The sequence below is a fragment of the Sprattus sprattus genome, assembly GCF_963457725.1.
Source record: "Sprattus sprattus genome assembly, chromosome: 5".
In the NCBI taxonomy this organism is placed as follows: Eukaryota; Metazoa; Chordata; class Actinopteri; order Clupeiformes; family Clupeidae; genus Sprattus; species Sprattus sprattus.
In genome coordinates, this window is record NC_137924.1 from 19,359,059 (window position 1) to 19,386,473 (window position 27,415).

The window sequence follows — 27,415 nt, forward strand, 5'->3', positions numbered from 1 at the left end:
AACTGTACAAATGACATAAATGATCTCTGTCAACAGATATATTAAACTATATCAGTGTAATGTTGTTGAAGTATTTCTCAAACTAAATGTCTAACTTGCAGAATGAGGATTTGAATTCAGAGGTATGCTGAATCACTGAGAAAAGGTAACACAGAACATGGCAGTTCTGTGCATGGATAATCCCCTTACAGCGCACTGGTGCAATAAATGAAGTATTACCTTAAGCTTTCTGACTGCATCCTTCACAATGTCTGTGCCTTTAGGTTGTTCGACCTCTGTGTTGCCAAGGAACTATAAAAAAATGTATACAATTCAGTAATTAATATCTGCAACAATAAGGTACAGGCGAGAGGTGAGAAACTGGCTCATGTTTTTTCCAAGCCTGGACCTAAATAAGGCACAACATGAATTAAACACACCACAGGAGCACTTCTCCGCACTGCACAAGTGCAATAAACACATTCAGGTGGTTGTCACCAATGTGCACAGTATGTAGAAACATGTTTTATAATAAGCAGGACTGATTAAAAGATAGTTGTGAAAGTCCGTCTGTGTACAGAAAAATGTCCCTACTTCTGTTGAGAGGTATCCTGTTCTAAAACCTTGTGAGTGTGAATCGCAAGAGGAGAGTTAACCACTACTGCCTGTTTCCAACAGATGGAGCTATTAACCTTTGCCATGCCACCATGTGGCCGCTTGTTTGCTCGTATGCATCACTTCCATTCCTCATGTCTCTGCATCTGTAACAGTATCTCAAAGACTTCTGCAGCTATTCCACAAACAGAACTTTCATGTGATTGTAGATTGTGTATAACTGACATAACGTACATCATTTAATAACATTATAGCATACGGACAGACTTCTCACAATGCACTATGTGTGTTAAACATACACACCTGACAGTCCAAAATATTCACAAACATTCCATACATTCACGTCTAAACAGAGAGATTTAGCCACAATCAAAAGATAATCATGGTTCTCCTTGTGTAGCATCCCCTCTCCAGTTCTTTTCTTGGTATTGTTCTTTTTAATTTGAAAGACACATACGTTACAATGTGCTTTCATTTTCAATTTGGCTATGCGCAGCAGATGTGCTTACCATATTTCTGCTTTCATTCAATAGCAGATGTATTTTTCTCTCTTCATGCTTTCAGTTTATTGAAATCGTTATTAACCGTTACTAATAATATTACTAATGTATTTGACACATTTATAACGTTAAACTTAAACTCTCTTTTCAGCGATCTAAACCACGTGTGCTGATAAATTCTTTTTTGCTCCATTTTATGACAGTCAGTGTCCATGCTCAAGGGCAAGCCAGAGTGCCAGCGGAGCAGAAGAGAAGCGGCGATGACAGATACACAAGGTGAACCGCAGCTCCTTTCCAATCACTGCACTGCATCCTGCTGGACTCTGAGGAGGAGGTTTCTGCCACATAAGCCCCGTCTGTGCTCATCCATCACCAGATCTGTTGGCAAAGTCCCATTCCTCACCCTTCCCACTAGCCACTTGCTCTGTCTCTCCTCTCTCTCTTTCTCTCTCTCTCTGTCTGTGCGCGTGTAAGTGAGAGGTTGGAGATACTTCAGCAACAAACCGCTGGGTTTAACCCCAGCCTCCCATTTCCTTCTTCTTCACAGCTCAGTAAGACATCTCCGGAAGCCTGTATGGAGGCTGACAAGCCTTCACCTTCCAAACAGGAGCCCAGGCTTTTGTGAAGCGGTGCAGAAAACAAGTCTTCCAGGGAGCGAGTGAACGAGCAAGCGAGGGATTGTCTTTTGGACGTGTGTATTGTTGACTGCCAAAGGACTAAGACAAAAACAAATTCCTTCTGTAATGGCTCATGCTCTGTCTGTCAAAATCTATTTGCACCGATCCATCCAACCATTCTTGCCGTTTCTAGGTTTTTCGTGTTTTCAACCTTACAATGGTGCATTGAGCTGTTTTGAAAATGACGCTTTCAATAGCACTTGTTGTGTTCAATGTTTTGTTTGCCTTTTTTTATATCGAGCTGGACATTTTTCTACAAGTAAACAACAAGAACCAATATTGAAAACTTGTTAAAATGACAAATAAATCTGTTATGTACGGACACAGCAACAAAAGCTCTCAACGGATTGATTCAAAACAGCTACATCCACTGGAAGATATACAGACAGATATACAGACAATGGTGGACAAACAATCATCAGATGTACTCCTGCTGTCTCAAAAGCACAAATAAATTACTTGAGTTATCATTACCACATGAGATCATATTGTTTGTTTGAGTTTGTTCTTTACATACCTTGGCATTGTATCCAATGAAGTGTTTGGCCAGGGCCTCAGGTGTATGCATCCATGATTTATCTGGAACATAAACAGGTCAACAGGTGAGCAGAGAAGCAAGAGTCATGGCAGACATCTTCACAGAATTAGAAACAGGAGGCTGTATGTGTTTTTAATATACACCTCAAGAACATTCTGCAACAGCACTTCTGAACAGTGTCTGCCTAACACAACAAACACTGCGCTACATTTTCACAATTAAGGCACAAAAGAGAAAACTTCTCGGGGGACTTAGATCCCTCACTGTTTTCTTAACAAAACCACTTGTCTCAATAATGACTCAAGCCGAGAGCAGAAACATGAGATAATGAAAAAATACAGATGTGCCACTGAGAGTTGGTATTAGTCAGAATAAACATATCTCTGGCTTGCACATCTCGGGAGCGGTTCAAATGTACTGTTCTTTTTGTTTTGGTTTGGCACGCTGCTATAAAAATGTTCGGTTTCATGAAGCATATTGTGTATGTACAAAAGAAGAAAGCAAACATGCTGACAGGACGTGACTACGCTGTTTCAGACTCAGATCCTTTGAGGGAATGGGAGACAGCTGCTGCTCAATGCATATTTCAGTTGGTACACAAGGCATCAGTACACATTACTGTAACGCTGTAAAAGATTGATAATCTACAAATAGGGCGACCTGTGTCATGCTTCGCGCTGTATTGCACAGCATTTTGACCTTCTGTCCCGCATCCCACATACTGAGGTTATGTCCCGCATTTGCATTGGTCAATTGGTTTTTAATTGTCAGAAATAAGAACACATGGATGCGTTCTGTTACCTGCCTGGGACCTGAGCGGCTTATGCTGTTGCGGCATAGTTTGTACTCTTTTTAATAATACTACATCAAAAGCTGTATCCTGGCTCATGCAAATGCTACATAGCCAAGCTATTCTAAAAGTCTGGCTTTCATCCATTGGCTGAGAAGACAAAAGGCTGTCAACAAGAGGCTGTGATGGCCGTCAATCAAACTGTGGAGGATTTAACTCCTTTGCCACGTCACAAAAAAACAAACTTACAAGAACTTTGCAGATAAAGTAAAAGCTACCAAGCAACACCATGGCTTACCATATCTTTCATAAAGCAAAAGCGTTAGCCTGTATCTTTTGGCCTAACTGGGGTGCTGTGGAATCGACTAGAGGACAATAGGTGTTTACAAGCTGAAAGGCAGAATACCAATGTTTCTGGTTCAGTTAGATAAACCTTATATCAAAGCTTTAGGTTATCTCCCAGCATTGGTAATATGACCCACATTGTCCCACACATACTCATCACACGTTTGGTCTGTTTTCGTCTGTTTTCATCTCACATTTAGTCAGTTTTCGTCTGCTTTTGTTTCTCTATCTACAAACAGGCCAGCATGTATTTTAAATGAACCCACCTAAGCAAACAAAACAAGATAGAGCGCAGATGAGAAACATCTAAATATCCATAAGGCACCATATGGAAATAACAATTGAAACCAATTTAATTGCATCATCATAAAAATGTCAGTGTGTACTTTTTTTTGCGGGTGTCTTGCCAAGTATTTTGTCAAACATCTGCAATTCTGCGGCGGTCAGATTAATACTGATGAAGCAGCGCTCTGCTCTGGGCAGGGCTGGGCTGGGCTGGCAGGCAACAGCTGGATGGATAGCAAGGCAGGGATCTAAATCTCAAAAAGGGCCTCATGAAGAACTGAATGAAAGAAATGAATCTCCTCAGGGGCTACTCCTGGGGCGAAGGTTGATAGAGGGACGCCCCCCCTCCTCTCCCTCCCCCATCCAGAGGGACAGCTTGAGGGAACAGTAAATTCTAACTATGATAGATGAGCTGCAGGAGTCACCCCAGTCAGGCAGGTACTTGTGCTTGTACTTTTTCTTTGTGTCAGCAGAGTGGGCTGATTAATAGAGGTGGCCACACCTCGTTTCCACCTTCAGAAAAAAAAAAAAAAAAAAAAAAGAGAGACAAGCCCTCCGCAGAGCCCTTCAAAAACAAGACGACACCCGAGGAACGAGTTGCTAGAACTGAGCACTCGAGTGTGAGGAAGGGTTTGAACTCTTAAAGGTCGGAGCCCAATGTATCTCTCTCGGTCTCTCTCTCCTCCCCTCTTCTCTGCCCCCCCCCCCCCCCCCCACACACACACACCACATGATACCGACTGGATCTGATAACATACTGATCTGATGTTTCAAATAGGGTTACATTATTGACATTATTTTTAACTGACCTCAAAGCCAGGTACCAAGGCTTTTTTTTTTCCTGAATGGTGATGTTTGCAGGAAAACAATATTTACAACACATTCCATTGGACAGCAGCCACTGATAAACCTGACCATCCAGGAAAACAATAGCCAATTAATCACCAACTTGGCCCAGGCCAGAACACCAAGTGGATCGAACAGATCCCTGCAGATTAACTTTTAAGAGACCTCTGTCAATGTACACAACCTTAAGTGCTTGATTCTAATTACACTGAGTTGCCAGCGATTAATAGTGGCTCATTAGGTACGGAAAATTCATAGATTTTCCTCTTCCCAGAGATGGATTGCTCCTACTGGAGATCAGAAAAAGGGTATAATTCTTGTGGAGGTGTCAAATTACAGATGATGCTGAAAGGAAAGAGCAAAAGAGACAGGTCAGCTGGCAACTCTGACAAATGCCAAAAGGGTCCATCTAGTTATTGACTGTCTCAGGAAAGCCACGCTTTGTTATTGCAAAAACAAGAACCAGAACAAATAAATAAAAAGCTCAATGCATGAATGGCCTCAAGACACACTAATTAACTTTCCACTCTCTAGTCTGTCTTGGTGCTGACAAGGTTACTGGGAGCAGACCCAATCGACACATGAGGCCAACCTCATGTCAGCAATAAACTAGAAATATTTTACTTCTTTTTTTCTTTCAATTGGCAATATGTTTTTGAGTATTGATGTTCTCATTCATAGAATAAACTACGGAATAAATTACGGAGTAATATCATTTTTGTTCTGTAGTAAAGCCAATGCGCATGAACGTACATAAAAAAAAAGCTAGTGAGGCCGTAAACAAAAAGACGAGGCAGTCGATGAGAGAAAAAGATCATTTCAGATTCTGTCTGTTCTGTCAAAATGAAAAAGAAAGTAGTCCAGAGAAGTAGTCTAGCTCACTGCGTTCACACAGTGCATGGGTCATTTCATATAATCATGGCATTAGCATACCCATAGGCCATATCTCATTGACTCATATTAGCCTATTCTGGTCCCTTCCACAGGCATGAGGGAGTGAGGAGACGGTTTCAAAACAATGGATAACCATTTCAAAAACGGAAACTATGTTATCAGAATAATGATAAAATAATGACAGACTGTTTTCAGTTAAATGCTTAACAATGTTTCATTATTCAAGAAAATAAGCAACCATGTAATGCATTCATGAAGCTCTTGTAAAAAGGCTGGAAGTCATTACTAATGATCTGACTGAGAACATGCCAAGCCTTTGTGGTGAGTGACCTGGAGCCATATTCCCTTCAACCCTTGGGAAATTCCTAAGGCCACCAGCATCCATTAATGCATCAGGATGACATTCACACTTTTGACCTTTACAAAGAAAGGTTGAAAAAACAAGCAACCCACAATATAAAGTATGTTCCATTCAACTGAAAACATAATGCATGTGATGGCACTTTGAAAAAAGGTGCCAAACAATGCATTCACACAATGAAATCACTCCCTTGAGAAAGCAGTGCAATTGGATGTATTTTGTGGAGTCACTCAAAACTAACACGGTCAAGAGTAATAAAATAAAATACCATAACCTCAGTACCTAATTTTCCACTTGGCTGGTTTTATATGTTGAGCTCTGAATGATATACAGAAGACATTAAAGCGTTGCAGTGATGCCGAAGAAGAGACACATCCATACACTGTCATCGGAGTAAACAAATATGTTCCATTATGAAATATGATTAGAGCTCCTATTAGCTTAAACTGTCTGCGCTGCCTTCATAAGTTCAGGTCACACCACCACTGGTCCTCATAAGGCCGTGGCCATGCATCAGGCCGAGATCCAAACAAGTCCTCTCGCGTCGGAAGTGAAATGTGAACAAATGGCGGTAGCACAGAGAGACAGAGCGGGAGAAAAACAGAAACGCTTGGGCATCAGAGCATCCAAATCACTGTGATTGCATACTATTACTCACGGGTGCCATCGGGGCACTGCAGAGGAGGGGTGGTGGAGGTGGTGGAGGTGGCAGTCGGGTGCTCGGAGGGAGGGGCTGGCATAGATTAAGACAGACATGCGAGAGCTCCGGTGAAGCATTAGAGAGAAAAATGATCGGGGGCTCCTCGACACTCAGCCTCACCCACACAAGATTAGACAGTGGACATAACGGGGCAGCTTGGCATCCGTGTGATTAAATAAAACTGCTGGGGTATATTACACAATCAGTGAGTGGCAGAGAAGATTAAGATTCTCACAAAAAAAAACTCAGACGCTATGCATCTACTATGAGCTACAAGTAAGGGGACTGATTTGCTTATTCAACAAAGTCCAGTATATTCACACCAACAGCATGGTGCTTTATCATCTCTTCAACATTTTCAACTTGTGAGGGAGTTCAAACCTCACTTTATCTGCAGAATGCTACGGCAATTAGCCAATAAAAGGTCTGTTGGAATTCTACTTTCGTGGTCTAGGCTTTGATTTCGCTCTGCTCTAATCACAAACAATGCTCCCATTTAGTGCTGGGTAATTGGATGCACATATTTGGAGAGCAATTGATGAGAAAGATTTTGGACCCAATTACGTCTTTGTCATCAGATACACACAGGCTGCACTAGTGTGCCTGGTCCTTGCAGATAAGAGGATCCGCCACATCATCTGTAAACAAGTGCGTGTTGGCCTTGTGGAGCCACAGACACATTCAACCTGTCGTCAGCAAAAAGATCAACATGATCTCTGTACAAACACCTATTGTGTCTTGCTTTAGATGAGTCTGACGGTGTAACTCAGCACAGCGAGATATCATCACACTACAGAGGCGATTCATATCACAAATCACTGGAATATATGAATGAGAACAGCTAAAGCTGACAGATACATTTCAGATATGTTTAATGCATGGACTTTGATCTCTCCATTCAATATTCAACATTGAACTGTGAAGCCCCTTCAGCTGTATAGAAAAGCTGTGTCTGAGGATTCTGCCCCTGGTAACGTGGGACTGCAAAAACAAGATAACTAGGGATAGCAACTGGCTTGGTTAAACACTGTTCTTGTCTGACCGAGCAATGCTCATTATCTGCAACAAAAACAATGACCACTAATGAATGCCTGGCTCCGGGAAGAAAAAAAGAAGGCGTGTTCCCCTTTGCTGAAATGTCAGTTGTGCGCATGAAGGGCTTGCATGGACCTTTTGTCCTGAAGTAAAAGGGTTTAAAGCCTTCTTTATGCCTTTGTAGTTTCCTCTGCCGTCCAACAACACTGGCCTGTGTGCACGTATGAAGTCCTTTGAAATGGCTCATCGGACACATTGGAGCAAGGCGGGAAGTAGTAATGGTGCTGAGGCCTGAGTGGGGTCCTCTGAGTGCAGTATGGTATTTATCTACTACATGACAGAACAGACACTATTAGCCTAAATGTACCTGGATGGACTGATTCATTAAGGAAGCTTTGCACAACTGAAAAATTAGACTGGAAATCACAACAGCAAAAAGATATTACTTATAAGATTCCTCATCTAAAAAAGGAAAGGAACTCCGATCCTAGACCAGTGGCACAAATCTGCCTTTGGAGATGACTTTGGTTTCAACAAGTGCCAGGGAAACCAAGGTGGACTTTAAGCACCAAAGCACACCCATAAGATGCCATCTGAGCAGCCATGTCCTTCAGGATGGACTTAGGTGTACCCAGTGGTGTAGTGGTCCCTTGAGAAGTGGGTATACTCTTAATTTCTTTAAGCAGCCCATACAGCACAGGATAAACGGCCTGTTTTGAGAAGTGGGTATACGCAATGCTGACTTAAAAGTATACCCTGGACTACACCACTGGGTGTACCACATCCAGAATCCATTAATTCATTTGGGAGTGGGCGGTGAGAGACAGGTGGTGGTAAATATGTCAGGTGGAAAGAAAAGCAAATGAACCACTGGAGTTCAACAGCCTGCCCCCTGGAGGCCATCGACACACGACTGGGGGAGACAGGCGGCTCTGTGAGGGGGCAGAAGCTGCCTCTGAACTGCTTGTTAGGAAACTGAATTTGGCACCACCAGCGAGAGTTGAATCACATTAAAGAGGAGAAAGTGAGTGAAAGAGAGAGACAGAGAGAGAGAGAGATAGGCAAGTGATACAAGGTCAAAGACAGAGATGGCCACGTCGCTGCTACTCACCTTTTTTCCTGTTAAATGCTCGGTTCATACTGCACCAAGACCTGTCTGTGCTTTCCCTCCCAGAATGTTACCTCTTCCACCTGGAGACAGAGAGAGAGAGAGAAAAAGAGAGAGAGAGAGAAAGAGAAAGAGAGAGACAGCAAAATGTCAGGACATGTTAGTGTTTCCAAACTTTCTCAAGGCTAAGGGAAAGACGAGCATTTCAAAGAAGCCATCCTCTGGGAGAGTGTGCTAATTACTAGTGACGTTTAAAGTTTTCTGATGGGGTGACTGAGTTCAGTCCAATGAAATCATAACCCATCTGTCAAATGAATTTTATAGACCTTAAAAGGAATCAAAGAATAGCTCCAAAAATGACACAAAAATATGACACGCTATATGCAGTCATAAAAACACAGATGCCTATTTCCCATGGTGGGGCCAGCTGGTTATAAGCTGAAGGCATTCTAATAGCATTTCCTGGACACAGCTAGTCACAAAACGTTTCCCTCATAGTGCTGCTGTCACCTCTTCATATATATCATGTCGGAATGGCGAACTATGACAACAACTGCCACATTTATCAAATACATGGCATGTTGTGACTGACCTACACTACTACTTCCTGTTGTCGCTGAGGTTTTTCTAAGGGACCTCCAGGTCCTGACTGAGCCACACAACAGATGGAAAAAACGATGGAAACTGCAACTGCTAACCAGTGCCAGTGCAAAAAAAAAAATCATGACACAGCCATGGTACCTGTTTGGCCTTGGACATGAACTTTACATTTTTAGCTGGAAATAGAAGAGTGATTATTGGATTTATTTTCTGTGCGGTAGATTAAGTTTGTTTTATGAAGATAATGAACTTCAAACCTGTGGGAAGCTTTCAATAATTTATTAAATCATCTTTTTTGCCTGAGAAAATACTGGTGGGAGTTGAAATGCTTTGAACACTGCATACTGAGTAGGGATGTATCAAAATGTCATTGTCTGTGTCTGTCTGTTCGAGTGGGTGCCGTCTGAATTGAAAGTGATTATAGTTGTGAATTACACTTCAAATGTGAGAATTATCTGCCCACAAAATGCAACCATAAGTACCAACATAATTTGCTAAACAAACCAGTGTTACTCATAAAAAAATGAATTATATTCAAAGCCTACTGCCACCCTCCATAATTAGTCATTTTTCTATTTTTGAAAACAAACAAAGAAGAATTTTTTTTCCCAGGGTTAACACACACTCAACCACCACTGCCAGCCTGCACCAATCATCACCAACTAGGTAACAGTGAAAATTACACAAGGCTTATTTATCACCTCATCAGAACAAGCACTGGCGCCAATGTGTTTGCAAGGGACAATGCCAGAATATTACAGAATATTACAAAAATGTCATTTACATGACATTGTAACTGTTTCAATTACAAACTGTATGTTTGGTTACTTACCAACTGTTACTTTTACAGCGAACAAGACTTGGTTTGTTCACTGAGCATGGTGGATGCATTTTGTATTGCATTCATCAAAATGAACCAAGAGGTGCACAAATGGAACTTTGAATAACAGCATACAGGAAGGTGTTAGCCTACATCAAATATTGTTGATACCCAAAGTACCAATAGAGCTGGAAACTATGTATGTAAGCAATGATACCATGCACCTGAGGTTAGTAAAACCTAGCTCTTATAATCTGCAAACAGTTAGAACATTTCACTCTTACAGTATCTATAAGGTCCTGAATGGTTCTAGATTATACTATTTCACCATTTACTGTAATTTGGATAACTGCGGTTCTAATCAGGGTATTTGACACACTGTCAATTATAGAAATGATGACAAAGCTTCGTATTTTTGGAAATGCAATTTCAGAAACACATTTTCTGACATAATTCAAGTTACTGGGAGATGGGCTGCTACTTGGGTACTGGTGGGTGCAAATGGGCCTATCAATCATTTATTTTTTCCTTTAATAGAAATTCAGCTGCTGCCAAAGACACAGTAGAAGCTGTGGAGAACCATAGGGCATAGAAACATCTGAGCTCATCGCCACTGCCTTTGGCAATAACAACTTCACTCTTCATCACTGTCCAAATAGATATCGATCCGCGCTCCTAATGGCTATTTCTTAAATACATTTAAGAGAAAACCCCAGGGACGGTTGGATGCATCAGGGAGAGCATTCACTTTTCTCTCATCTCACCCCTACCTCTTTAAGCAAATATCAAACCACGGACAGAGAAGAAACAAACATTGTTTTGACAGGTTACATTTGCATTAAACTATTCCCCCTGAAAAAAAACTAGCAGCCCTCAAGGGCATTTGGGCCCACTTTGATTGAAGCTTTAATTAAAAAATGATTTGATTTAATCCTTCGATACAATCCCCCTGTCCTGCTCTGGGGCTAAAGCGACAAAGCTGCTGTGGGATAAAAAATATATGTTTCACATTGAATTAAGTAGGTTAGTATAGGATTCCGTAAGGTTTGATGAGCTAAGAGAGTTACTCAATGCTTGGGGTAAGGGGATCCTAGGTAAATATTCTTATCTATAGTGGAGGACGAGGTGGCCACAGTGTAAGAGTACGAGGGAGGGGTTTTAGGTATAAGAGATGGGTTTGACCAGAGAACTGTGGGCATTGTTGTGGGACATTTCATGAACATGGATTGCTTGTAACAATGCTCCCGATATCGTTAATAAATCTGCAGTACCACTCCAGTTGTCTGTAAGTAATTTTGACCACATAAATGGTGTCAGAAGCGGGATACCTATCTCCGAGGAACAGCGAGGAAGACCGAAGGCTCAGGACCCGACACAGATGAAGGGAGATCTATTTCTGATCTTGGGAGAAGGCCGTCGATAGCAACAAAGACATGCTCCAGCGGCACCCAGCCTGGCCAGAGGAATTCCTCCTGTGACCTGGATACGGTATCACCATTGCTTGGTGGTCACAGACAACTGTGGTGAGTCCCTAATTTTACTTTAACAAATGCTAGTAAAATAGGGTTGTTGTGTGCACTGGTAATCCTACCAAGGGGTTTGGTAGACGAGGAAATCCTACCAAGGGGTTTGGTAGACGAGGAAATCCTACCTAGATAGAGGTAGAAGCGGAAGCCTGCTTGGGACATTAGCAGACGGTAATCCTGCCTAAGAGAGGTGGAAGATATGCATATATTTCCTGCCAGTAGAGTGGTAGGAAATGTGGGGTATTTGTTAAGGAATTTGTCACACTTTGTTTGCTTTACTCTGATTTAGGCGTGAGGTAATTGGAAAAAAAAAATATCACTGGGACACTGCAAACATGGGGAATAATATGCAAAACTATTAACACACCTAGAGGAGTAGAGAGACCAGGATGTTTGAGGGACATGTATAAAAAAATATGGACCTGAATGTGTAGATGAGAACTTACTAGGGAAGGGAAATTTCCTTTAGAGGGAAAGAAGGAAAAGTAAGTGTAGGAAAGTAAAAAGAAGGTAGGGCTATGATGGAAAGTGGAAGTGTATGGAAAATGGGAGAAGGAAGCAATGGATAGAGAAGAGAAAAGACAGAGAGCAGAGGGAAAGAAAAGTTTTTACAGGAGAGAGAGGGGAAATGGCTGCCCAGAGGACTACAGACATGACAGCAGAAATGTTTGTGCAGAAGAATGAACCAGAACCAACAGCCAAACTCCCTGTTCAGCCCAGACCTCCCAACTAGGATGCTACGTGAGCCTTGATATATCCATTGTCACCCCAGCCACCTTTGCCTCAGTCACTTCAGCCTCAGGTATTCCCGAAATCATTTCAGCCTCAGTTACTCCAGCTATCTGTGCCACAGCCTCCCACATAGCTTACACAACCAGGTGCTGTTGCACAGGCCACTGTCCCCAGACCAACACAGTTTCACAGTAGGCGACTGGGAAGGAAGAAAAGGGGGGCAGGAGTGGATTGCAACAAGTATTGGCTGATTTGTTTACTGAACTGTGAACTTGTTATACAGCCACTGAAGATTGGACTAAAATGGCCATTTAATGGTTTAAAAGAAACAGCTAGAGAATTATTGGGAAGAATGGCACAGGCAGGGAATAGACATGGAGAAGGGACTACAAATGCAGCACAGGAGGAAGCATTGAGAAGACAATATTTCATCCTAGGAGGGAAAAAAAGAGCTCATGGACTGTGTTAAGACTCATCTTGTTACTTGGAGTACTGCACCTCCCAATGAACTGTTACAATATGCTGAAAATTGTGAGAGGAGTAAAGACAGGAGTGACCAAAAAAAAAAGCAAGATGAATTTCAAGCACTTTCAAACAAGTGGGCAAACAGGTGGAGGCAAGGGGGGAAGGGAAGGACAGGGAGTGAGAAGAGGACAACAGTCAGCCCTTGGGGCACTGGGACCTTTTGTTGACACTTCTGATTACAGCTTGGATTGTTTGAATGCTGCAGCCCAGCCGAAACTCTCTCTCTCTCTTTGAATGTACACATTTTTTCTTTTTTGATTGATACAGGGACAGATATTAGTAGGTTAGGAAAGAAGGATATTGGAAAGTGTATGAAAAGTACCAGAATAGTGAATGTTATGGGAGCATCAGGTCAGTGGATAGCAAAGTCAGTTTTTACTCCAATATTACTACAATAGGAACACACAATGCATTACAACACCAGTTCATCCTCAGCAGTGTTTGCCCTGAAAATGTACTGGGCCGAGACCTAATGTGTAAGCTACAGCTTACTATTTCACTCACACATACTGGGGTTGGTTTGGAGGGGTCCCTTTTGTTTGTGTTATCAGATAACTTGCCCAACTTGAAGTGGAGTTTTAAAGTCACCAGTCTTGGTCCAGGGAGATAAGGAACTTCCAGAGTGTTTGCAATGGGTGACAAATTCTTTCTCAGATATCACAAAATCCGGAGAAATGGTACCAAGTCAATTATATCGTTAAAGAATATTGACATAGCTGGCATTATTATTACGACCAAAAGCTACGCTGCAGCTGTAACAGACCTAAACCTGGTCTGAAATATTTTGTTTGCAAACTCAACTTTTTCTCCCCATGTGCCTTTATGGAAAAAAAAGGGATATAGTGTGATTGTGGACTTTTGGTTAAAGCATGTGTACATGCTGATAATTGGGTGTCCATTCACAAACCCCTGATTTGTTTTATTCATCCTCTCTGGAGGCATACTTTTTTCAAAAATGGAGCTCCTTAATTGTACAAAGACATATCTTTGTAAAGCCTGAACCTTCCTCTTTACAACAGCAAGAGACTTTAACTTTGTCTGCTGAGGAAAGAGCAACTCTGCTATCAGCAGTGCAAATAATTGTAAAACCTTGACTGACTAATTGACTTGGACTGACGACTCTGATAAAGTTTTTGTTGATTTAAGATAGGTTGGTATCAGCTCCAACATTGGGGTTGACTAATTATGACCTGCCATTTAATTTATTTGTGTGTGAGAAATTAGGTTACATGCAGGGGGTGTTATGTCAACAATATGGGGGGGCAGCATAGACATGTGGTATACTTATTTAAACAATTAGAAGAATTTGCTAGAAGAATGATTTCTTGTTTAAAAGCAGTTGCAGCGGCTGCCAGTGCAGTGTTAGGTAGTGCAGACATAGTATTGTTGCATTCACTAACTGTGAATGTCCCACATAAAGTACATTCATTGCTTTTACAAGAAAAAAGAAAAACTGCACATCTTACACCGGCGCGTCTCTTAACTTATCAGCATGTGTTATTAACCCTTTCCCTTTGACCCTTACACGTTGCACAAAACTTAATCCAGCTTCTCTGCTGCCGATAGCAGAGAAGGGTGATTTACCTGACATTTCTGAAACACCTGTCTCTAACCCTGATTTAATCTTGTTTGTTAATGGATCATCTATGAAACTGGAGTCCGGAGAGTAAGGAAGAGGTGATTGTAGGGAATCCTTTTGAAAAGATTGAAACTCACTACCTCACAGGAATTTTTCTGCTAAAGCAGCTGAAATGGTAACCTTGGTGTGAGCATGGAATTTGGCAAAACGCAAATCTGTAATGAAACTAGTTTATTGGATAAGACCATCGAAAAAAAAAGGGGGATAAACTGCGGGCATGATAAAATATGAAGGTGCTATGATGGCCACATGGTAACTTCATACATGTTATTAGCCCTGTTGCTTTGTGCACACTTTGATTTTCAGTGTGCAAAGGGGGGTATAAGAAAAATATTTGAATATGGGGTTATGGTCACCCTATTTATGGGAGGTATGGGATTACAGTATGTAAAATGCTATGTTTGTAGCATACAAAATTTATTTTGCACCAGGATTCACTACAGTAGCAGCCATGTATTGTTACAATGAGAGTATAAGGAAGGGCATCACCCATCACCTGAAAAATCCATTTGAAAACATTATGATGGATTTCATCCAATTGAACAAATGCAGAAGATATGAATATTGTTTGGTCATAGTGGATATGTTTTCAAAATGGCCTGAATGTTATCCAGTCAAGCATGCAAATGCCATATCAGTGGCTAAGGCTTTAATGAGAGATGTTGTGCCTAGATGGGGAGTTCCAAAGAAACTAACCTCAGATAATGGAGCACATTTTGTCAACAAAATTATTAAAATGCTGTCTGAGAAATTGCAAATGGACTTCAGAACCCATTGTGCATAACATCCACACAGTGAAGGGGCTGTGGAGAGAAATAACTCAATGTTGAAAGCAAAATTGACTAAAATTACAGTGTCAATAGGGATGGATTGGGTGACTGCACTTCCTTTAGCTCTTCTCTACCTCAGAGGCCGTTCATTCAAGATCAACAGGACTCAGTCCTTTTGAAATTTTGACTGGACGTCTTCTGCCGGCTCCAGGGTTGACTAATCCACCTAACTTAGAGGATGTAGATATAAAAATGACTAGTTACATGCGAGGACTGATTGCTGCTCTGTCTTTTGTGTCTCAATAGGTGGCGTCGGCCCGTCCACAAAGTTTCCAAAGGACACACCCAGTTGAGCCAGGAGCCTGGGTTCTGATCAAAGATTTAGGGAAGGACGAATTGGAATCAAGAGCGGGGGCGAGGACCGTTTGAAGTACTGTTATCTACATCTACGGCTGTGAAGAGTGCTGAAAGAGACACTTGGGTACATCTGTCACACTGCAGAGTGGTGAAAAATCTGGAACAATACATCAACTGAATTGGATTGGCAATAAGAAAGGATTGGTAAACAATCTTCAGGAGGCTAAAGAATACAGACGTCAGGATAGATTCATAAGTATCACTAGCACCACATCAAAGTATTTTTCTCAGTTTAGCTAGATAACCGTTACAAGTTTGTTGTTTTTGTTTTCATTTTATTTGGACAGTTACCTGAGGAGGGTCTAAAACAACCCAAGTCAGCTCTGCTGTCGAAGACTAGATTAGGATTTATTTTTGAGTTTTTGAATAACTGAGAAAACACAAGATGTTGGTTTTGGTTTCGGTGATGTGTGGAACGAATAAAGTCTGTGTTTTAGCCTTCCATGCCAAAACAACATGAACAGAAACTAGAGTCTGTGAAACCCTTTAACTTTAGGAATGTTTACGACCTGATAAGAGAGGGGGTCACGTTGTTACCTGAGACTAGACTTGTCTGATAGAAGGTAGTTAGTGATTCGTGGATGCATCTTTGCCTTACTCTATGTGGTGAAACATTTGGTATGATCAATGTATTTTGGAAACCTAACAGAAGTGATTATATGTTTCAGGGTAGTCCCATGCCAACTGAAATGTATGAAGATGTTTTTTCATTCGAAGAAGTCCCAAATAATGAGAGAGGAAATATGGTAGTAACAGAAGTGTACAATGAGTCTGACCCTATTTTGAAAAAACCTGGTTTAAATGATAGATAGGCAATTGGAATTTCATGTTGTTATTTTATGTTCCATGAGTAATTGTTATTTCTTTTATTTGTATGTATAATATGGAGTTACATTTCAATAATTAGATAACTTGGAGGAAGTAATTTGTAACCATGTTTTGCTATTATGTGTGTTTAAGGCTAGTAATCAAATGTAATGATGATACATATAGTTTCTCTAGGTGTGGTACTATAGTACCACAAGGGGGGAATGTGGGATAAAAAATATATGTTTCACATTGAATTAAGTAGGTTAGTATAGGATTCCGTAAGGTTTGATGAGCTAAGAGAGTTACTCAATGCTTGGGGTAAGGGGATCCTAGGTAAATATTCTTATCTATAGTGGAGGACGAGGTGGCCACAGTGTAAGAGTACGAGGGAGGGGTTTTAGGTATAAGAGATGGGTTTGACCAGAGAACTGTGGGCATTGTTGTGGGACATTTCATGAACATGGATTGCTTGTAACAATGCTCCCGATATCGTTAATAAATCTGCAGTACCACTCCAGTTGTCTGTAAGTAATTTTGACCACACTGCCCATTCATGCACTGCATGAAATAAACCCCACTAGACAGACAGTATTATTTCAGGTGAAACACCTTTTATAACCCACAAAATAAAGATGTCCCCTTAATTAAACCAATTGTTTAACAGGAAGTGAGATTTAATTAAAGTCAAGACAGGCTTTTCATGAGGCTACTTTACTTAGCTTTTGTATTTGACATGTCTCTGCACTGATTTAATACACAGATAGAACGATTTAAACTCGATTAATACAAAATGTGACCACCAAGGCTATGTTGGGATGAAGAGCTCCCACTCTACCATGTCTCTCGTTCATTGGGAGGAAGACACTGTGTGAAGCACAACATAATTAGAGAAGATAAGAGCACTCAGTAGTCTTTTATCCGAGCAGAACGTGTCTAATTTAAGCTCTTCAAAAGGACTTAAGGGCGTAGCTTGACAATGTCAATGATACTGTTTTGATGTTCATCTACACCTTTTGGGGATCTTTCTTTGGGTAGCCTCTTGTGACTTGTTAGAAAATTATGCTTGTTTTTGTAATTATGCTCTGTAAAGTAAATCACTTTGGATTAAAACAAAATGCCATTATACGTGTGACTTTTTGATTTGTAACAATGATCATTATCAATTCAAAAAGATTTAAAGAGTAAATTGGGTCATAACTACCCCACTAACCCACAAAAATAACCCTCTTATCATCTCCACACCTAAATGCAACTCAGCCACGTATTATGGTGAAGATAGTGGTCTCTGCACATACTATGGATGTTGTACATTTTACAGAAACCAACATATACCCAAAAGCTACACTAATGTTAGGTTGGAAAAGAAGTCTGCCAAAAAGTTCTGCAACACACTGGCTTAACTACCATGTGTAGAAGCAAAGTCCATGATTTAAGGGATCATTTGCAAAAGGGTGTGGTGCGAGACAACACGGTACTACACAAACGCATAATGGTATTCCGCAAGAGAATAGCCTCATGAGAAAAACTGCATATTTGGAGAAATGGAAAAATGGGAAAATCACGCGCATCAATGAGTACAAATAAATATCAGATGGCAGATAATACCAGAACTGTACGTCTGTGAATTGAGCAATTTCTCCTTAAAAAGACAAGCATCGATACTCTAAGATCTTCGGGTAGATACTTGAAACATTGCAAGATGGTATTCTGCTATATGGCACTCTACACACTCTGTATCTGCCTATATTGAACATCCACCTTTAGCTATGTTTTTTATATTGAGGAAATTCAAAATAAGAAATCTATCTGTGAAGACCTTCTAGCTGATCATTCCATTCAAAGGCATAAGGTCAAGCAGAACAAACAGCTCTGTGGAGAGATATCCCCATTCCCAGGGACTGCTAAACAAAGGATAGTTCTATATAGTACAAAGCATTGCAAACAAGCACAGGGCACGTGTTTCCTATTTACAGCCAATCGGACTGTCACAAAGAGCAATGCAAAGCCAAATGCAAACCGGCAGCCTGGAATCCAGACTTGTGTCACAGCAGTGCAGTGATTCATGGGAGAGAGGCATGTTTTCGCACAAGCCCTAACAGGGAGGGGAAAGACAGAACTATGGGATAGCACTGTTCCACACCAGAGCAATCATTCTCAATATTCAAAAATCTTTAAAATTGTTGTTCTGTTGTTTCCTTGAGGAAAACCCCCTTATATTAGAGATTTGTAGTTCAGGGTGCAGTCCGTGATTCTAATCCTACACTTTTTGTCAGATTCAGCGGATTTCGTCTGATAACCCTCTAGCTGTCTTCTCAGTGTTTGCGCTCATAAAACCTCCAATGATTGTATAGTCTAGGGTTTGTCAATGGGAAACAAACTTAATGGGGCTGAGCCATTAACAGTCCTAGCCAATCAACACGGTGCTTCAGCAGTACGGAAGGGAGGGGTGTCATTTGATTGGCTGTTGGGCTAAAATATCAATAACCTTTCGTGAATCCGAACTGCAGACTGCATCTTTAAGTCCCATCATGTCTCATGTGATTTATGAAAGTGACTTGAACAACCTTTCATCACTTATACATCAATTCATCATATACCAACAGCCATACCACACTGAACACGCCCAGGCTCGTCCAATCTGGAGAGCTAAGCAGTGTCTGGCCTAGTTAGGAATTGGATGGTAGACCTAGGATACCAAGAGCTGTATGATTTTCAATTTTTTTATTTAGGTGAACAAAAACCTCCAAGTTGGCATAACTGTTGTCGAGAGTTAAGAAAACTCAAAAGTCTGTTGCATCATGTTTCCTTATAATTTGACTTCTCTCAACATTTTTGTTTTTCCAGTTATCTTCTCTGACTGACAAAATGACAAAGCTCATTTATCACAGGCCATTTCAAGGACACAGAGTGTCTGTGTATCAGATAAGGTTTCCCTCCAGTAGTATCATGTCCAGGAAGAAAAGATTACCATCCGTTTATCTGCTACTGTGGGTGTCAAAGCACAGGTGAGCTTGATGGGGTTACTTGGAATAACAGAGCTTTACAAATAACATGGATTTTGCAAGTCATGGCATAATTCACTGATCCTGAAAGTCGAACTTTATTTATCAAATATAAAACTAACATGCTCATCAATATGCCTGGTTGGGAAGCTAATTAGACAGCAAGCTGTGTAGTAGCTCTTACTAACAACAAGACATTAATGTTTGTAGCCAGTGTGTAGCTGTAGTGTAAACTGTACGCAATGTTTTTGTCGCTACAGCTGAATTTTGGCGTGGTGGGATATGTCAGAGGTGCTGCTAATATACTGTGTGATTATTTTAACACGACCATCTACATTTCTAATCATACCATTTAGATATATATATATATATAGACTTATATAACTTATATAGATAAAGCCTTTTTTTTTTTTAAGCTACAGCTAAGTTTTATTCACCCACAAAAATACTTCACCTTCCTAAATTTACATCTTACAGTTTCAAATTCAACAGGCCACAATATCCTCTGACACCATTAATGGCAGGATATCTTCTGGTTTCTTAGGACACCCCAACACCTCACTGGGTTTTTTAACTTTCCTCTTCGTCTCTCTAACATTTCTTTGGGCTCAAACAGGACCTGACCTCACATCAGCTCCATAGGAGTGCTTTGTTCAATTACCAACAACATACTTCATCTTGTTTATTCGTTCCACACTGTCTGGGCAGCATTAAGCAGCTGACATCAATCTAAACCTCGGCACAATGTTTCACAACACAATTCGCTGAAATACTTCAACCGTGTCAGATCAAAACAGTTTGGTTTTGCCTTTTTGGGAGAAATTAATTTTGTATCTACGTATTTATTTCTGTGAAATTGATGATAATTGGGTTAGCGTCATTTAATTACATACACAAGGAAAGTGTTGGTGACACTGTTAGTGACAGCTCTCTCGGGTGATAATGTTGATCAAGTTTTACCACTTGTAGAGTGCCTTTTCGACATGGTGTATTTATGACACATTATACCGTGACTTTGTGTAACAAAGCCATGCAGCAAGGCTATATTAGGTATTAATTGAATTATGTAATTAATTATTCTGAGGGTGTCAGACCTTTCCAGCCCACCTCACACTACAACACCCGATTAGATATGCATGCATGAACACAGATCTTGAAAGTTGCTTAGATCATCAGTATGCAACAATCTGCTGCTTTTTAGAGATATGTTTTTATAGGCAACTAGATTTGGCATCATCTTCAAATTCATTTTAATGGTCTATACAGGCATGTGAAGGATAGATGAACACAACTTTCATTCCCACTAACTGCCCAGGCTGGTCACTATAAAAATGTATGAAATTGGAGAAGGTTTTTCAGCCCACAATGCAAGCTATATCGCAAAAAGACAACCTTTTATGAGTGCCAACTATTATGTCATCATTTCAATGCTTAATGGTATTTTATGGTATTCTGGACATTTATCCATACTCCACCTACATGGTTTTTAAGGATTTACGTTTTGTACAGCTAGAATTCAAAACACAACATATCTAAATCTGAAAATGACTCCTCCACCTGGTTATGATGGAAGTAATACTGACTGACAGCAGCTGTGTTTGCCTTTTCTTTATAGGCTCCTCTCAGCTGAATCAACCTTAGCAGGGAGAGCCAACACCAAGTCTTTACATGGAGCTTAGCATTGCCCACTGTAGGCTACCATCCTCTGTGTGCACACAGTGTCAGATGTTTAAAAACAAGCCACATAATATACTGTTGCCTGGAGAGCTAGGCAAACACAACAGCTATAATCAGAGATTTGTGTGCGAGTCAGGCTTCTTCCAGTGCGAGAGTGAAAGGCAATGAATTGCTCCGCAGGGATCATGGGAATGTTGTTTACTATGGTGCTCACATTATCAGATGCATCCTTTCAGGTACTTTTGACAGAGCGTAAATACGACAGGTGAAACACATACTGTATGCTAAAAAACACTTGGAAAACAGCACTTTTATGATGTATAGATCGTAACTCCTTAAACATATCTAACTACAATAATCAAGCACCTTCAACTTCAAAGCCATACTTTCTCTCTCATTATGATGAATATAAAATTAACCTGCTAAAATAACACTATGAAAGAAAATGGCTATAGCAAGTCCTACGGGCAAACAACAAATGAGATTCATGTACCAAGAACCGGAGTAAAATTCCAAGGCACCTTATAATTTAAATTCCTTGCTCCATATGTGAAATTCCAGTGAAAAGAAAAACTGTTTGAAAAAAGATGACCTACTTTGACCCCTTGAAGTTCTCCCTCCTAGAGAAAAATACAGTCCATGGATGGAATCTTGCTAAGTTACAAAAACAAGGCACAGGAAAAAAATATCCCAAGATTTAAATAGATAACGTAATGACAAAATAAAAATGGGAAAGTGATGCTGAAGATTTTTTAAAGCTCTTCAGAGACCCACTGATGTGCAACATATGTGCAACAATGCTGGCAGCATTAAACAGCCTAAAACACGTTCCACAGTCCTAACAAAAAGCCACAGAAAAAGACAATAACAATGACAGTGCTTTGTTCCTATGGTCAGACTCACCATAACCCTGGAATGCTGCTTGCTAAGAGTTCACATTCAACCTCACAAAAAAATATTTTTTTTAATTTACAGGATGGCATTCCAAGCCAAGATCAGCTGTGCCCTCAAGCTAGGTTCAGACATGTACTAACTGGTGTCTCTCTCTCGCTCTCTCTTCTCATCTCCCTCTCTCTCTCTCTGACACTCTCCCAGACCCAGAGACATAAAACACTCTTACCAACACCAAGGGCAGTTTCACCGAGTCACGAGCTGATGCCCAATGCCAAGTGGAGCTATGAGAAAAATCGGGCGGAGAGCGGTTTTCATAGAAACATTGCAGAGGGAGACTACCCCGAGACAGAGTGGAGGACTTTGCGAGTCGCTCGCTGGGAGCCGGAGTGGAATACTAGAGGAGGAAGTTCCAACAGTGCCTAATGGTTTTCAGCTGTGGCCCAGATGGAGATCCACGGAGTGTTGTGGTAGAGAGGGCTGATGACTTAGCAAACTCAGGAGGATGTTTGTGCAGTGACACAGTTCTCACATTTAAAAAAGGCTGAGATGTTTTCCCCGATTTGGTGTTAATAGTTAAAACTGGAAAAGCAGCTCTTCAGTTAATGTGAGTATGAGTGTGTGAATAATAATAATAATAAACTTTTTACTCTTGATAAAATTCAAATGCGGCATTCAACTTCTTCAAAACCACATCATTCAAAAACAGCAGTGTGTGGCAAGCTTAAGACTTCTAAGAAACAATAACAATGACTGTTAAGAAGTTAAAATATCAGTCGCTCAGACCAGAGTATTTCTGAGAATTGAAACAAGGAAGTACGGAGGGGTACGTTTCCACATAGGGTAAGCAGTTTCCATTGCAGCTGCAAAACTACTTGAATTTAAGGCAGCGGATTCTGGCAGCAAAAAAAGTGTTATGCCTGAGTGAAATTTGACACCTGTGGCTTTTTCCGAGCTTCACAATGAACTGCTACAGATGGATATACAAGACAGGGGCCATACAAATCAAAAAAAGGAAAAAACAGATCAGAAAAGGGAAAAGTACAGCTTCTATTTACAAACAAAGCAAAGTCATAACCTCTCCTGGACGCATTATCTTCCAACTTCTAGTCAGCAAGGCTAGTTTTATTATGGGTGGTGCCATATTAGTTTTGGCTTGAAAGAAAGGGTTTGATTTCATGAGATTCTACTCTGGGATTTTTTCTTAATGTGTTTTGCTTTCCATCATGTCGTGTTTCAGTCTTGTGTATACAGCTGTGGGGTGGGGACAAAAAAGGTGTTTTAAAGGCCTGCCAAGATGTTTTCCATTTGCAAAGGTAAAATTCTGCAGTGTGGCAGTGACCATGGCAGGGAATGAAATTCGAAATAGTGTGTACATCTGGAGAACATTGCTCTGGTATGTGCTTAATATGACTTCGGAGAAACACCTCATGTCTGGAGACAGTTTCCGATGTTTTAATCCAAAATCAAGGCTTAGTAACAACATAGCAAAATACTTTCCATTCAACCTCCTCCCACACTCTTTCTCAGGCACCAGGCTCTTGTTTTTCGCCATTTGAAATCTTACTGGGAATTGAAGTTAACTTGATTCAGGGCAAAGATAAACAAAACAGAGCAGTCCACCAATTCAGGCTTCAAGATGTCATTGACACCTCATCAAATTCATCAACAAAACATTTAATTAAATTTGGAGTTATTTCCATGTGACTACATATTCTTCACTGCAATAATCAGTCAACAATAATGAAAGAATTAAAGCCCACGGCATTTCAGTTGGTCAAGCCCTGACATTTCCAGTTTGCGCAACAAGCTGAGCTCTCCAATTAAACTTATCGAGAAGATTTTGTTGTCAACCAAAAGGTGAAATCATTCTAATAATTGGAGAGCAACAATTCACTCAATTACACTACAGAATAAAGCCTGACAGCTTAAAAGGCTACTCTTGGCATTTGTGTATCCCATTTTTAATTTAGGTGGGCAATGGCAAGATGTCTGTTGGCACATAAACATGTGAATTAGTTATGTAGACCTGCCAACTGTAATTATGACCAATGTGATAGAATCTGTATCACGGAGGAAGACAAATGTTTACTTACTTGGTGTACAAAAAGGTTTCATAAAGGACACTAACTAACTAAATCAAATAGTGCACCAATGATCGCAGTTTTTAATCCTGATGTGCTAATTAAGTGTAGTCAATGTAGTCCAAAACATGCTGCCTACAAGCAATTGCAACAAGGTTTCACACAAGCCACCACTAGTAGGCTCTAGCAAATGGCAGCACAATACAATGATTGAAAGGCATAGTCTTTTCTCTAACAATAACATCTGGGTCTAAGCTATGTGTATCTGTGCCACTGAGCTCAAAATTAGAATGGGATTGTGTACATTCATCCAAAAAGTCATATAGGTGGGACCCAAATTATTCTAAAAATGGAAGCAAAGTATATGTTTACAGATGATGCATGTCACTCATTAAGCATGATCAGTGCACCACCACATGGGCCTGGGGGTCTGTTCTGACTGATGAAAAACAGGTATAGAAGGACAGCTGATATCCTCCACATCTGCATTTCTCAACAAGCTCCTGCACGCATAACCTCCAAGCATCAGAAAGGTGACCGAGTGGGGCCAATGGATGTGGAGCAGTATCCAGCATACTCCACTCCCACAGCTTACTTAGTAGCAACTGCCAGATCATAAATCATATTATTATTTTAATATATACTGGGACATGCTATTGTACATTTGTATACTATGATTACCACTAGCCATGTGATCTTCTGAAGACAGAAGTTGAATGTATCTGTAACAAAATATATTTATTGATTGTTTTTTTTTTCAATGCCATGGCCTAGCAATAGTATAGCTGTTCCTGTCATGGTCGTATAATTAGTTATATTAAGTGTTGTAGCTTTATGCTTCTAACTACTGCATTTTATGAACCTTAGTTAATAGAAATATGATTTTTTTTGTGTTAACATTCAATTTGAACATTTATCTAACTCGAATGACTGCGTAAATGCTATTTGCCACCCTGGGGAAACAAATTGAAAATATTTTAAAAGCCTCGTGGTCTGACATTATACTTAATAACTGCTTTAGAAACTTAATGAACTCACATACGAGCTTTAAGCTGCAATACAGAACCGTTCAGCTGGCCAACATGAGCCTATTTGGTTTCCTGTACAAGAGAAAATGATAATGCGGCATCTGGAGTGTGGGGCTTTCCTTCTGTGAAATTAGGTCAGGTCATGGAACATCTTTTCTGTCCTCATGCTAACCTCACAGGAATTTAGCATCTGTGGTCTACTGTGGTCAATAATCACCAGCATTGTGGGGTGTTGATAACCATTAAAGGAAAGTGAATAGTACTGGTCTTGCCTGACTCCACACCTTGAGCGATTTCATTTTGCTATAGTTAATCTTTTTAGTCCACCATCCCTACATGTTATGCAAGGGCATAAGTGACATATGTGAATGCGCCAGAAATTTTCACCAGCCATTTCACACACACACACACACACACACACACACACACACACACACACACACACACACACACACACACACACACACACACACACACACACACACACACACACACACACACACACACACACACACACACACACAGACACACACACACACACACACACACACACACACATATGTGGTAAGGATACGAGAGGCTTTGATTTGCTCTCTGAGAACCACCCACCTAAACCAAAAAAAGCTTGCCTTTCCTGAAAATCGCAAGAGCATCATTCTACCAAAGCCTCAGATGTTTTCACTTAGGACCTGAGCATGTGTTTTCAACCGCTAGTGGAGACAGGACAGGAAGCACAGAATGAGGTCTCAACACACAAGCCACAACACTAGTGCAGATGACAGGAGATGGAGAGTGAATTTGTCACAAAATACTACCTGGCTGACCGGCCTCTCAGCAGTGGAAATGCTTAATATTCACACTGGCAGGTTAATGTCTCAGATCTGATACCATAATCCAAAATAAGGGGTATTATTTGTTAAAATGTTCAAAATTTGGGCTTTAGTGGTCTCAGCTGTACAACTTTGCGTGGCCCTTCCAGCCAAGGCATTTCTATCTGACTGCCATACTATTGCATGTAAAGTATTCAAAACAACAAGTTCTCAATCAAATATACTGCATAATGTACTGCTTTCTTATGCAGCATTTATGGGGCAGTTCAGCTGTTGAGGCGACCTGTCTGCCGTATCTCACCAACAATAAAACCTGACAGCTTTTGAAAAGCAGTCCGCCATAACTACCACCCCACCTTCTATTCTTAGGTCAAAAAAGTCTGTCACGCCAAAGCACTCTGTTCTAAGTGCACCTCATGTTCCTCAACACATCATGGTTGCTCCAAATGCTTTACAACCAAGAACGCCCCAAATACCAACATTAATTTGCCTGACTGCATTCAGTAATAGAACACATTCAGTCAAAGGCTCTCAACTGCAGGAATGAAATGGCTTACGTTGTTTGTCTCTGAACAGAACAATTTGTGGACTCGCCGCTCTGAGATGGGATGTAATGAGGGAGGGCTACACACACACTGTTTACAATGTGGGGAGAAAATGTAATTGGCAATTAGCTGCAGTTTTGGTGGGGAACCCCTGACAGGGGCCACAGTGGGCAGAGGGACATTTTCAGCAGATGCTATTTCATTGGGTTTGATCTGATCTATTTTCTTCAACTGGCAACGGCGCCTCTTTGTTTTTACACAGCATCAGCGTGATGGAAAGATGCGACACAAATATGTACCCCAATAGGGACTGATTAACAGGGATAACTTTTAGGGAGTAGTAGCGGATCGTGACCAAAGAAATAGGGCATCCAAGTTTAATCGGACATCGGAAATTTTATATTTTGCAACATGCTGCACATACAAATGAGCTGCTTGTTAATGCACTATGTGTTCTTGCTTAGTTTCCACATTGGGTGTTACTCAAATGATGACTGGCAGGTGCTAATACAAATAAAGAATGTTCCAAGCTGTTTTATAAGGCATACCGTGAAACTCTGATTGTTGTTTTAGTCAGATGCTTCCGTCTGCAAATATACTTATTTTTATCCATCTTTTTTATTGTGGTTTAGCTGAGGGGCAACATTTCAACTCACAGGCTAAGCACAAGCAGTCATGACACAGGACCACCTACAATGCTAAATTAAATCCTAAATTGATAATTGCTCTAATTTAATATGATTAAACCACTGCCCTCTCAAACATCAACCATCAGTCTCAGTCATCAAATACATTGCGCCAGCAATTACGTTTCCAACACAGTCTGTAAAAAGCCTCCTCATCCTC

At 40.6% G+C, this 27,415-nt stretch overlaps 1 protein-coding gene across 1 annotated transcript in view; it reads right to left on the reverse strand.

Moving 5' to 3' along the window:
- The window catches only part of gulp1a (GULP PTB domain containing engulfment adaptor 1a), a 28,679-nt gene extending 6,229 nt beyond the window's left edge, over positions 1–22,450 (reverse strand). The window contains exons 1-4 of the mRNA XM_080838607.1: positions 22,312–22,450; positions 8,677–8,756; positions 2,289–2,350; positions 220–291 (exon numbers count right to left, since the gene is read on the reverse strand). Coding sequence (XP_080694733.1) covers positions 220–291; positions 2,289–2,350; positions 8,677–8,704 — 162 coding nt within the window. The 5' untranslated portion in view covers positions 8,705–8,756; positions 22,312–22,450. The remainder of the gene's footprint in view (positions 1–219; positions 292–2,288; positions 2,351–8,676; positions 8,757–22,311) is intronic.
- Between the last annotated feature and the right edge of the window lie 4,965 nt (positions 22,451–27,415).